Genomic DNA, 14,247 nt, shown 5'->3' with positions numbered 1-14,247 from the left:
CTAGATTTGAATCCTGCCTTGGCCACTACTACCTTAGACCATGGGCAAAGTCTCTGCTCTCTAGTGTCCTCTCCTGAAAAATAGGGATAATGATACTTACTATATCAATCTAGATGGACTAATTTATACTCTAATAACAAACCCCAAAATCCAGTGGCCTGAACCAACAAAAGTTCTTATTTGTTTATTTTTCTTGTTGCATTACATGTTCATCATAGGTTAGCTAGGATGCTACCCTATATCATCACTGTCCTTACTCCAGGACCCAAACTGCCTAAGCCAGCGCTACTTGGCACAATGCCAGTTTCCCTAACAGAGCAGAGGGAACATTCTTCAGGATTGGTACATTAAATTCTTGGCCTAGAAATGACACAAGTCACTTCTGCTTACACATAGGGCAGAAACAGCCAGTAGGGTCCAGGGAATACAATCCTGACATGCACCCAGGAAGTGGAGTTACAGAAAGATACTACCCTCATAGGGTTCTCATGACAAGTAAAGGACTCATGTAAAGCACCTGGCACCATGCCAAATGCTATATAGGTATTTGCTGCTGCTGCTGTTATAATTATTAATAAATTGAATAAATTCATATTTTAGAGAAATATCTAATGTAGGTGACGGGTTGAAGGGTGCAGCAAACCACCATGGCACGTGTGTACCTATGTAACAAACCTGCATGTTCTGCACATGTATTCCAGAACTTAAAGTATAATAATTTTTTTAAAAAGTCACCTTTCAGGTTTCTCCTTATTCAGTTGAATTTGGCTAAACATTTCATAGTCATTGCTTCACTGTTCCCCTTTAGCAGGCAGTGCATTCCAACATCCAACCCAGCAGACCCTTATCTGTCTTTAGCACAGACACAAGGCTGCTCAAAGGACAACCTTCCTAGCCTCACCTTCCTCAAGATGACTTCTGCAGCCCAGCTGGATCCCGAAAGATGAACCCAGGGGAGCGCTCTGAAGAGAAATGTACCCTGGTAATTTTCAGGTGTTGGATACTGTGAAGATCACAGTTTTAAATGTGTTTCATACAAAAATATTTATACTTCAAGCTGTAGCACGCAAACAGCAATCTGCATTTATTGGTTTCAGATGCCAATTTCCTCCAGCTCCAGTTCTCCTTTGTGTTATATAAACAAATCTCAACCATCTGGACCACAACAAGCCTCAATGAAGTATGTGCTCACTCATTGCAAAAGCATCAAATCAAAATACAATCTCACAGAATTCTGCCTAACTGAAAATTGGAATGAACATTACGGACAACACAAAGCTGTTTTTTAACATGTGCTTTAGGTGTCAGAACTTAGAATGTAAATAGGACAGCAGAAATGAGCATATCAGAATATTTATCACTTTGAATAGAACAAAGTGATACAGAAATAAACAGATCCAGATCATATCCTGTGCTGTTACCTATAGTATGAGAAGTTCCATTTAGTACCCCATAAATTTCCTCAAAAACGAAAAGGTATCTCAGACGTGGGAAAATAGAGAAGAGAATGCTGCAAGACTCATTTGTGACAGAAAGCAAAAGGTTTAATTCCTACCCAACTATGGAAGTTAAATAGATACTTTATAATAATTGTAGGACAAAGGCTAAACCCAAATCCGTCAATATGGAGACACAAGGATTTCAGAAGCAGGCTTTGCCAAAAAAAGAAAGGACTCTGCCAAAACAAATTACGTATGAAACCACCTACCTTCCTAAACCTTGGAAATGAAGGCTAAGCATCATTTCTGATGTCTCCACCCACTGCTATAATTCCAGGCTGCTGAATACATCTTCCCAAAGCCAAACATAAAAACAATTACCATGGCCAGCCTTGCCCATAGGCAAATACAAGGAGTGCTGGAAATGCTTTTTGCTTCTTTTCCCCCTGCCTAAAAATATCTCCCCACCAACTTATCACAGTGCCTAAAACATCCACCCTTTGGGAAAAGTACCCATCGTCAGACTTGATGGCTCAGATTCCTGAAATGTAAACCTTGTGGAAAGAATATTCTGACAGAATGGAGTATGATACTTAATGTCTTAAAATAAGTGATTTTATTATAATAGTTTAAAAGGAGGTTAAAGGAAAGCAATATGAATTTCTGGGTCTGGAAGAGAAATATGGCAGTGAAAATGAGATGCCACAATACTCTCCACTTTTTTTTCTGGAGTCCCAGTGATCATGCCTTCTGGCTACTGTCAACTTATATGGTATCTGATTATCTTGTTTTGTCACCTTCAACCATATAGATATAATTAAATCAAAACTAAATCCATGTCGGATTATTTGGTATCCTAAAGACTGTCCACAAAAGGAAGAGTAAAATAAAAAAATCTCCCCGAGGTAGAAGACTTTCTGATTTAGTAAGCTGAATTACATAGACTTTGGCCAATTATAAAATTCACCTCCATGGTTGTAAAATTGTGATCTAAATCATTGGAAACTGAGTGCAATTAACTATATTCTTGTTTATTTTGCCTCAATATTTTATCAAGGTCATCCTAAAACCAAATACTATTTCCCAAACTGCTATGCACAAACTTCATATACACATTAGATGAGAAAATCTTGTCAACCATTATTCAGTCACAAATCAGAATATCAAAATAGATGTGTGCAGACTCTCATGAACTCCCCCCACCAGCCCCTGTCCTTCTATGTCCTCAGTTCTAATTCAGTTAATCAGCCATTCTTGAGCAGCACTGCTAAATGAGATTAGCACCTTCCTAGGTCTCATTGTTTCAATCTACTGGGAAGTATTTTAAAAGGAAAGAATCAAAACCCCAGTTAAATCTCTAAGGAAAATCCTTCTAATTGTGATATTTACAGAAATTGATGATATAATGAGAATACATAGACTATTGCTTTACAGTTTATGGCAGGTATATTTCAGAGGAAACTACTTGCCCTGAGTAAATGATCATTTGTGATAATCTGTTTATAATCCAAGAATAAAATTCTCCGTTTCTTTCAAAGAAGAAATTGGCATGTGCCACTTTCTTACTTTAAATAGTCTGATGATCATAGCACTGGAGATTCTAATTATATATAATTCCTTGCATTTCAAGCTATTTTCAGCCCATAATTTCAACAGTTCAACTCCAAACTGATATCATTATAAAAATATCTTTAAATGGCTTAAAATAACTCCTAATCCTCTTGGATGGTTTTCTCTGTGGCTATCAGGATTGTCTACAAAATCAATCATATCCATAAATCAGACTTCCAGTAATTGTGCCAAACACAGACTTCAGCAATGGGCACAAAGAGGAAAAGTTTGCGAAACAGCCATCATAAAGCCTACTCTTGTACCTCACACAGAGTCATATACTTTAGTTTAGAAAAACCAAAAGGCCCGGCTGGGCGCGGTGGCTCACGCCCATAATTCCAGCACTTTGAGAGGCGGAGGCGGGCGGATCACGAGGTCAGGAGATCAAGACCATCCTTGCTAACATGATGAAACCCGTCTCTACTAAAAACACAAAAAATTAGCCGGGCGTGGTGGCGGGCGCCTGTAGTCCCAGCTACTCGGGAGCCTGAGGCAGGGGAAAGGCGTGAACCCAGGAGGCGGAGCTTGCAGTGCGCCAAGATCACCGCCACTGCACTCCAGCCTGGGCAACAGAGCAAGAATCCGTCTCAAACAAAACAAAAGAAAAAAGAAAAAAAAAAACCCTTCATCCAAAATATTTTGTCCATGTTTCAGTAGTATAATAGTGGCTTTTATAACTAAGAATCTACATCTACAAGGGAAGGTTTAATCCATTTAGATACCCCATTTAAAGGTCAGAGAAATCTGAAATAAACTTTGGAAAGGTCTCCAAATGGAATATTTACTGTGATTGCCAAAAACATTTACACTAAGTTAAGTCTGTTTCTTAAAATGGGAAGATGGAAAATGTTAATACATAGAAAACCTCATTCCCCAGTCATTTCAAATTGAGGAGTTACTGCTTCATTCAAATTCTTACAACACACACATAGCAATACCACCATGGTATCAGTGAGCAATGAAGGACTCAGATGCCAACCGTCTTACCTTCTCTAATATCTACTGTGAGACTTGGCTCACAGTTTAAGAAGGCTTTTTTAGAACATTCATCAAGCTGCAGGTAAGTTGGAGGTAAAATGGAGTTTATGCTGTTTTGAGAAAGGCAAATTATATTTATGGCAGAGTAAGGGAAAAGGAAACGTTTAGGAGTTTAGGACATCTGCTTCCTAGCCTAAGGGGCATTTCCTACCATCCATATTAACACCACTTGTTTTGGTAGACAGACCTATGAGTCACAGAGGACTCAATTTGATTCAACATATTTTCATCTACAAACCTGTCAGATGTACCTCTAAAGTTAGTTGATAATAGAACGGGATTTTCTTATCCTGGTACACATGCCAAAAATAGAGCCAAGTAAACATTTTCAAAAACTTCAAAACACCAACCACAAATGAACAGCAGGATTACTTTGAGATAATGCCACATCTCCCCATGTTTCAGGAACAGAAAAAGGCGTCTTACCTTGCTGTCTTCTCCTTCAAATACTGACTGGTGAACATTGCACGCAAACAACGAGTTGGGGAGGTCATTGAAGTCAGTGATTGCTTGAAAGGCTTCTTCTGCAAAACAACGAGTGACAGCCCAGTCCCTGTCTATGCAACACAGTAAGAAAAGTCCTCCATCTTCAGGGATGTGTCCCTGCTGTCCCGGGCTCCTCATTCCGATGAAGTATGATTCTCCCCTCATTCCTGGGGATACAAAGACGAGCATGTGTTACTGAAGAACAAATTCCTTAAAACTCAGTTTTCGGGTCACAGTTTTGGATTGTCAGGGGCAGAACAGTGGAGTACGATCAGGAGGAGAGGCAGGGGATATTGGAAGGGAGAAGATCTGCGAGTTCGCATGGTTCCCTTGATCCCTGAATCAGAATTTCCCATACAGCTCTGCTTTGGGGCAAGAACCGAGTCAGTACTATGGTTTTTTAAAACAAGCAGGTATAGGAAACAGAGATCACCACCAACATCACTATTACTAATGTCTCTCATGTATTGAGTTCCAGGCACTATTCTAAATGATTTATATGCATTTAGAACATCAATTACATACATTAACTACCCTATTTAATCTCTACAATAGTCTATAAGGTTGGTACCAATATTATCCCCATCTTACAGATGGGAAAACAGAGGAACAAAGTAATTAAGTAACTTTTACAAGACCACTGACAATATGGCAGGGCTAGGATTCAAATTCAGGGAAACTGGCACCAGAGCTTACTCTCCTATGCCACAGGAATGAAGCAGATCAAAATAAGTAGAAGCTGATATTAAGGAAGTATGATCTACTTCATCAGCACCTGAATCCTGATCATGATAACTCTAATAGGTAATAGTTAATCCACATTGAGAGTAAGTGCATGCGCGCACACACACACACACACAGATATTTCCTCTTCTGACTGAGATAATTACTTCAAGTCATTTGTGAACCAGGTCCAGATCCTAAGAAATCAGTGTTATCTTGGCCAATCCGTGGTACACAGGTCCCCCTCCTTGCCCCCTAAAGCTTTCCAGTATTGATTTCACCTAGCTGTGTTTAACCCTTCTGTTATTTTCTCACCCCTTATATTTGTAGTTTGCCAAACTGCAGAGTTTTTCCATTTTTTGATACTGGTATATAATTTAGTAGATTAGGTCAGTATCCCCATATAGTCCAAGGATGGGATCTACTTTCTTCTTTTGTACTTATTTTCATGCCTGTGATACTATTCTGCTCAAAGCTCAATAGTTAAGAGGCTCAGAAAGTGAAATAACTTGCCCATGGTTATGCAAGTAAGACTGACTGAAAATTATGACATGGCTACTGAATCATCTTCAGGAAGCTCTATGTTCTTCAATCCCATCATCACAGATGCTCAGAGCAAAGGACAGAAAGGTGGGTACCACCAAACATCACTCTGCTCTCATGAAGTTTAGTTAGATACAAATTCTAGATCCCCAGACAAAATATCAGTTTCTGCTTATATCTCTCCTGAACTCTGAAATAAACCCTTGAACCTCATAGTGATGGTTATGTTTTTTATTTTCATTTTTCCTAGAAAAGCCCCAATGAGAGTTGATAAGCAGCATTTTCTGGCAATAATGCATTACATATAAAATCTTAAGCCTGGTTGAGGTAGGAGCCAAAAATTAAATAGTATGAGGTGATATCTCTAAAATCAAATCACCAAAATTGTGGTAAATAAAAATTTCTTTGTAAAATATAATAAAACAATTCTTGTACTACGAAGTTCTTCAAACTCCAATTAGTGTAACATTTTCTATATTTAAATCAACAAAATGCTTATTTTAAATAAAATATGGTACATTTTATTAAATAATCTAAAATAGACGAACATTTTTAACTAGAAGGAAAAACATGTAATAACATTAATATAAAGGGAATTCAACTGCTAGCACCTTCAATGAAACATGTGCATGCATTTTCTTTCATATTTATTTATACTGTTCCTTGAGTATTTTAGCATAAAACACCTAATGAAAATCATTTATTAGAGTATCAATTATTTTAATAGTAAAAATATTTACTAAAAGCATCACTGAAACAGCAGTAAACAGTAGTATTTTCATTAACAGTTTACAGGAAAACTGTGTGTGTGTGTGTGTGTGTGTGTGTGTGTGTGTGTGATGGAGTTTCACTCTTGTCGCCCAGGCTGGAGCACAATGGTGCAATCTTGGCTCGCTGCAACTTCCACCTCCTGGGTTCAAGTGATTCTCCTGCCAAAGCCTAGGCCTCCCGAGTAGCTGAGATTACAAGCGCGTGCTACCACGCCTGGTTAGTTTTTGTACTTTTAGTAGACATAGGGTTTTGCCATATTGGCCAGGCTGGTCTCGAACTCCTGACCTCAGGTGATCCACCCGCCTTGGCCTCCCAAAGTGTTGGGATTACAGGCATGAGCCACCACACCCAGCCAGGAAACTCTTTTGATAATGAAATCATAATCATTCAGTGGCATACAAATAGATACTGTGTCAATTCTGATTTTATTTTTAATCTCATCCCTCTTATTTAAAATATTTTAAGTGAATCAAAACATCATAAAACACTTAGATGTGTTGTAAGAATGTTTCAATTATTATTTTTCCAAAAAAAATCTAAAATCCATTGCCAAACAAATTAATTAAATAGACAAATTTTAAGCTTCACTCAGGACACATTTTAACCTACTCAAATAGCCTTAATTTCTATCCTAAGCTGTAACAATATTATCTTCATGAGACTTTATTTTAAGCTCATTACTTTCAGTAAAGATTTAAAGGGTGAATGAATTTTTGGCAAACAACCTACTTTACTTACATGGAGAAATACTTTAGGAGTCAGAGCTCTGAACAAAGAAATTCTAATTTCTCTTTCTAGTTTCATTACTAACTCATCCCATAATTTGGAGAAGCCAAGTGATCATTCTGGAACTCAGTTTATCCTTGTAAAAGAACAACAAAAAAATATCAAACTGCCTCCTTCTCCAGAGTAAGGGGAGGCAGGAGAATGAAACAGGAGTGGAAGACGTGATCAAAATCAGTATTAACCGCTACATAAAAGAATACGTAATATGCAGTATTGCAATACTGTACTATACAGTTTTGCAATTTTTACTGCATGGATTATGCAGTAAACAGAAAGAGAAATTCTGAAGATTAAGAGAACTTCCCAATTTGGGTCCCACAGCCCAAATTAACTAGTTTGTCTTTGTTTCCTCTTCTTTTTTTTCCCACTTTTTCAGAGAGGCTCTTGCTCTGTTGCCCAAGCTGCAGTGCAGCAGCACAACCATAACTCACTGCAACCTCCAACTCCTGGGTCCAAAGTGATCCTCCCACCTCAGCCTCATGAGTGGCTGGGACTACAGGCATGCGCCACCATGCCTGGGTCCTTTTGTTTTTATTTTTTGTGGAGATGAGATCTTGCTATGTTGCCCAGACTGGTCTCCAACTCCTAGCCTCAAATAGTCCTCCCATTTCGGTCTCACAAAGTGCTGGGATTACAGATGTCAGCCACTGTGCCCAGCCTGGTTTGTCTTTTTAAATTAATATCAAACTCTTCATCATTGTAAGAAACCTTTGAGGCAACCATTGTCTACCAAGATTGACATGTGTTGTCCTTATTTCTAAATCTGAGGTTGGCCATCCAAAGGAGAAGAGCTTCCTTCAGCTAGGAGGCCATTTTCCGGGAGGGCTTCCCAACCTCACCCAGGCTGGGATGAATGTAATGTTCTTTCTCAGAGCTCCCTGAGCACCCTGCACAGCCTTTTCTCATGAAATCGTCCTCCCGTGTAATGACTGTTGTGATTACTGCTTTACTAGTGTGTATCTCAACCCAGACTAGTATTTCCTGAAAGCAGAGGCTGGGCTGTCTCCATCCATGTATCTACAGGCAAATATAGAAAGTCCTCAAAATAATGCTTGGCTGAATTAATGAATTATATAAAAAAGGGTCACTTTTTGGAAATAACAGACCAGCAAGTGGGTTATAATGGCCAACTTAAAATGTATACACTAAGGATACACTATTTCAAATGTCTACACTAATAATGAAAACAATCCTCTCATTTCAATTTAAGGTTTGATTTCTAAAATGTAATTTTACAAATGAAAGATGGCAAGAATCACTCAAAAAGAGCAAGACTCAAAGGATTCCTCTAGCTAAGATTTAATAATCTGTGGAGAATAGCAAATATAACATTTATGTTTTTCAATTATATGAGTTACCTGAGGAAAAACTGGAAAATTCAAAAAGCTATAAAGAAGAAAATAAAAGTAAACCAGAATCCTACTATCCAGAGAAAACTCCTGCTAACATTTTGGTATATTTCATTCCAGTGTTTTTTTTTTTACATGTAAAATTTTTTAACAAAATGGGGATCCTGCTGTTTAGTGTACCACTCCTTTCCTGCAACACTGATATAATCAAGAGCAGTTCCCTGTGTGATTATATATTCCTCAAAACAATAATTTTAATAGCCACATTGTATCCCAGTGTATGAATCTGACATAATTTAATCACTCTTCTGTTGTTTAACATTTGGAAAGCGTAAGTTTCCATCACCATACCCATGTGGAAAAGAAAAACCACTATCCACTATTAAAATATAAATCTTCCCATGGGAGAATCTCAAAACTTCTTTAAAGAGAAGAGACAACTTTATGAAATACTGGAAGGAGCCCCAAGGGAATACCTTCATGCCAGTCTCAAGCTGTAAATAGGGGCCTTCTGGGTTGTGGCTTTCTTTTTATTTTTTATTTTCTTTGAGACAGAGTTTCACTCTTGTTGCCCAGACTGGAGGGCAATGGTGCGATCTCGGCTCACTGCAACCTCCGCCTCCCGGGTTCAAGTGATTCTCCTGCCTCAACTTCCTGAGTAGCTGGGATTACAGGCATGCGCCACCATGCCCAGCTAATGTATTTTTAGCAGAGAATGGGTTTCTCCATGTTGATCAGCCTGATCTTGAACTCCCGACCTCAGGTGATCAGCCTGTCTCGGCCTCCCAAAGTGTTGAGATTACAGGCATGAGCCACCATGCCCGGCCAGCTGTGACTTTCTTGACAGCAGAATGGAGAAGGAACATGGCCTTGTCTACCTTACAGATCTACATGAAAGTCTTTTGAAGGCCCCCCTCCACCAATAACATGTGAATGAAAGCTATTTATTACTATTGTTAGGTTTATCAAGAGCAAGCCAATGGCAGAGGAAGTTGGCACTTCAGAAGCAGCCATCATTTTCTACTGTCAAGTGTGTAAACGAGTTTCAAACCTCCAGTGTATGTCCATGAGGGTAAAGTCCATATCATTACAATGAGAAACAAGCACCAGTGCAGCTTGAATATTTGGTATGAGTTTGGATGAAGACCCCATTAGGAGGAAGAGATATTTGTAAGGCAAAATAAATTAATTAAAACAAAAAACAAACAACCTTTTCCCCTGAGAAAACATCACCAACAACAAGATGACAGTTTATTTAAATGTTAGAAAGTTAATGGCAATGAAGACATAGACAATGGCATTTGACTCATTTTAACGAAGAAGGAAGCCTGGAGAAAAGAGGGTTTGTGACTATTTCATTATTTCGCAAACGTGAAAATAATTTTCATCCATAACCTGATAGCACTTATTAATTAAATATTAAAATACCTAAAATAAAGACAGTATGTTTCCTACCTTAAAGACTAGCCACCTAAAACATGCAGATATCTGTTCAACATCTGTTACACAGAAGTAGCCATTTAATAAATGTTTGTTGTATGAATAAGTGAAAAAATTTCCTTTCGCCCGATAAATTTGGATGTCAGCGACATTACTGGCTTTCTACACAAGGAATTAATCTTTCCAAAACTCTCTAATTTCTTTCCTGACAAATGTTTATACGTATGATTAAACCCAGGGGAAGAGACCTTTAGGAGACATCTGGTTCTGCTGGATATCATTATGGTCACAGAGTTATCAACGTGCATGAGATTCAGATGTCTTAATTGCAGAATTCTAAAAAAATCTACTTTTCTAGGAATTGGATATAACTCATGAGAGTGCAGAGCCATGCATTTGCCCATAGGAATTTTGGTCTAGAAAGCCTTTAAATACAAAATGAGAGGGAAGTTAACCACAAATAAGTCCATGAGAACAACTTGGGAGCCATAGAAAAATGATAAACATTCATGGAGATGCTTATACTAGCTTTACCATCAAGTAAAATCAGTCAATATTGTGATGTGTGACCAGAAGGGGTTGGGTGGTGATAATCTCATCTAGAGTCTCGGCAACCTGGAGAGATCATGGCCAATTCTGGGTACTGCCCACTACAGAAACACTGAAAGTCTTTCAAAGGAAACTATTCAGTCAAGTTACGTTATCTAAGAGACAGGTGCATGGTAAGAAAAAGCATAAGCAGCATAGAAAATAAGGTTTGAGTTAAAGCCCAGTTGCCTTCAAATTCTGAAACAGCAAATACAATTTTTGTATACAAAAACAGAAGTCAAACCAGAGAGAAAGAGTTTAATTTTACTTAAGGAGCCACAGATCTTTTAACAATTTGAGTTAGAACAGTATGTCCTGCCTTATGTCCTAGTGAACTCCTTGTAGTGGTGATATTCAGTGAGTAAGTTTCATTGAGCAGGTGCCATTCATTTAGCAGAATGTCAAACGGGGAATCCAAGGAACAGGGTGATGATTGCCTGACATTTCCTTTAAGGATTCTCCTCGATTTGAGATTTTTATCTTACCATGATTGGAAAAGAATACATAAGAAAATAGACATCTGTTTATCTCTGGGATTAAACATGCTCAAGAAAGACGTATAGCCTTTAACAAAAGCTTTCTCTAGAGTTTAAATGTTAAATTTGGATGCTCATAAATAACCTGTCTATATTTTTTCTCTTCCAGGTGACTCAAACTAAAAAGCAAGAATTTTTCAATAGAAAATGATCCATAAAAGGATAAAAATAAGCAAGACATACAAAAAGCAACTTAAGTTTAAATTTGTTTTTTCTTAGACAAAAAGAATGTTAAAGATTCACCTCAACTGCTTCTAAAATTAAGGACAGAAATACAAAACTTTTGCAATAAGGGCAACAAATTAAAAAATATGCCTTGATTCCATGTCATGGCCAGCCAAGGAGGATAAATAAGGAAATAGAATACATGGAAATGATTAACGAATGATTCATTCTGACTTCAAATTCAGTTTTGATTGAAAAACAAATAAATGAATGATGGGAGATTTGTTAGTTTGCAAGAACTTAAAGATAACAATGTCAGCTTAAATATTAATAACAAAAACTGGGAATACAATGTTGCATTAATAAGTAATAGAAAAGAAATATCTATAGTTATTTTTCAACTGAATGTAAGCTTAAATGAGCCCAGTTCAGATTTTTAAAGAATAGAAACCTAAAGTTTTGCAGTGTTTAAAATCCCTTCATCTCTAAAACCAAATGATTCCTCAATAATATCCAGGACAAAATGAGCTCATTAGAAGAAAATATTTATATTAATAATAAGAATATTAAATTTACAAATTAAATTATATCCTCAGCATTCATTTTTGGTCTGGCCTTGTAAGTGTGATCTTTTTGACTTCCCCTTTTGGTGTTTTAATATCTAGATCCTCCTAGGGATAAGACAGGCCTTTTGCTCGTTTTTGTCCATTTTACAGGGAGATTGAAGTATAATATTAGTAACAACAAACCAAGCCAGCCATCCTGAGATACAAAGGAGAGACATGATATTCTTAGGCTGTGCTCCATAGAAACCCATTAGAGCTCTTTCTGAAATATAATGGAACCTATTTAATTCAGCTGCAGAATTTCACACCTGCTGAGCTATGTGAACCTCATGCTATTCTTGATATCATTTGGGATCAGTCTTGAAAGAATCAGGAACATGCAGTTTCCAACTCATAGTTTTCAAAGGAAATCATCCACATTCCTCACTTATGGTTCTCTTCAGGACACCTTCTGGAGCCACTGTTCCACCTTAAGCCCCCAATGGGCAATAATTCAATTAATTCAATTCCCTGTGGAAGCAGCAGCTTATGAATTTTTATGAAGTGTTAAAAAAAAAAAAAAAAAGCAAGTTGTTTGTACACCTGTAGGATTTTAATGCCCATGGTCTCACAAGATTTGCAGATCCTGCATATTCTTTCAATGAACATAATAAAAAGGGGAGGAAGACCCTCAAATTTACCCAAGGTTAGATGGGACAAGCAAATAGGGCATTTGTATTCCATTCCCATAAACCTAATAACATCATCAAGAAAAGGTATTTCAAACAGGTTTCCTGCAAAAGAACAAGGTCAGAGGAAACATCATCTTTTATGAGGTAAGAGGATGAGAAAGTTGTTCTTCAAGACAGAAAAACCTGTGTCTACAAAGAATGAGCTACAGTGAATTATAGATTTGTTAAACAAAACAAGCAATATTGGAGCACTCAAACAAAGCAAAAGAGTTTTGGACACTGTATTAGTCAAGGTCTCAGCAGGAAACGGACAGCATGTTCAAATTGGATAATTTGAAAAGAGTACAACAAAGGGACTATTTACAGGCATGGACAGGGTATAGGAAAACCACAACAGATAGTACAAAACCCTGGTCTAGCACTCTCCCCAGACCTGAAGAGGTGAGAGGAGGGGAGGGGTTTCCAGAACCTGGAGATATTCTGGAGAGAACAGAGGGCTGTGTGGAGATGCGCCCCTGACACATCTTCCACTGTGGGATGTGGTCAATCCACAGTAGCACCACAAAGACAGTGCCAGAGAAATAAATATCCCCAACTTGCTCTCTTTCTCTGATCTCCTGCTGGTACCTCCCACTGGTCAAACCCACCTGGAAATCACAGGGCAAGGGGGCCATGGAGGTGGAATACATAGGTCAGGCTCTGGGGCACAGGGTGCAGTGCAGAGGGAAAAGGTTGGAGAGAGGATCTCTGAGATCAAGTGAAGATAACAATCACAGCCTTCATAAATGGGGAGTAGCCTAGAAATTGTATAGGTTAATTTCAATAGCACTTTAAATTTTGAAAATGTACAGCTGAGTCATTTGTAAATCGATGGCTCAAACCAGGGCTTATGTAATACAATAGAAGATTCATCATCTCTGACTGCATTCTTCTTGGAAACAAAAAAGTGAACAGGGAATGAGTGGCTCTGTATATAGTAGAGAATGCTTGCACCACTGGGGAAGATGTGTTCAGACGCCCCACCTGGAGACAGAAGACCATCCTCTCATGATTGCTTAGAAGAAGCTTAAAGCAAGCCCAAAGCCTCTGGAAGAGCAAAGCAATGTTACGCAAAATAACTTTTCACAGGAGGGTAACACTTCAAAAGTGGGCAGCAAAGCACAAGAACATTGCTATGGTAGCCAAAGTAAGATGTCTCCTGTCATCTTTCACCTTTGGCCTTCAGATGGGGCATGGAGTGCTAGAGAGAAACAGAGTGAAAAGGAAAGAAAGCAGGGAGTGAGAGATACTGCAGCTTCGAGAAAAATCCAGTCAAGAAGGGTTGAGTTATTCAGAAAAGATGGACTAGAAGGCTGCCTGGGGAGTGGAGAGCTGGACAGGACTCACTAGCAGTCCAAGGAGGCAGGTCACACTCCCCTCCACAACATTAGCAGGTAATGAAGAGCTTGAAAGTAAGTCTTTTCAACACAAGGAGGAAAGGTAGGGGGAAGAAAAATCCCTATCTCAGTACCCAGCAGACAGTATGCTATTTTTCC

General features: G+C 38.3%; 1 protein-coding gene across 3 annotated transcripts in view; it reads right to left on the bottom strand.

The window, feature by feature from the left end:
* RCAN2 (regulator of calcineurin 2) overlaps window positions 1-14,247 on the bottom strand; it is a 257,618-nt gene that overhangs the window by 217,564 nt on the left and 25,807 nt on the right. For all 3 annotated transcript variants that reach the window (XM_005552815.4, XM_005552816.4, XM_015449345.3), the window contains exon 2: window positions 4,515-4,741. In XM_005552815.4, the coding sequence (XP_005552872.1) occupies window positions 4,515-4,739 (225 nt within the window). In that variant the 5' untranslated portion in view covers window positions 4,740-4,741. The remainder of the gene's footprint in view (window positions 1-4,514; window positions 4,742-14,247) is intronic.

This window comes from Macaca fascicularis, chromosome 4 (genome assembly GCF_037993035.2).
Source record: "Macaca fascicularis isolate 582-1 chromosome 4, T2T-MFA8v1.1".
Lineage (NCBI taxonomy): Eukaryota > Metazoa > Chordata > Mammalia > Primates > Cercopithecidae > Macaca > Macaca fascicularis.
This window is presented reverse-complemented; position numbering and strand designations above follow the sequence as displayed.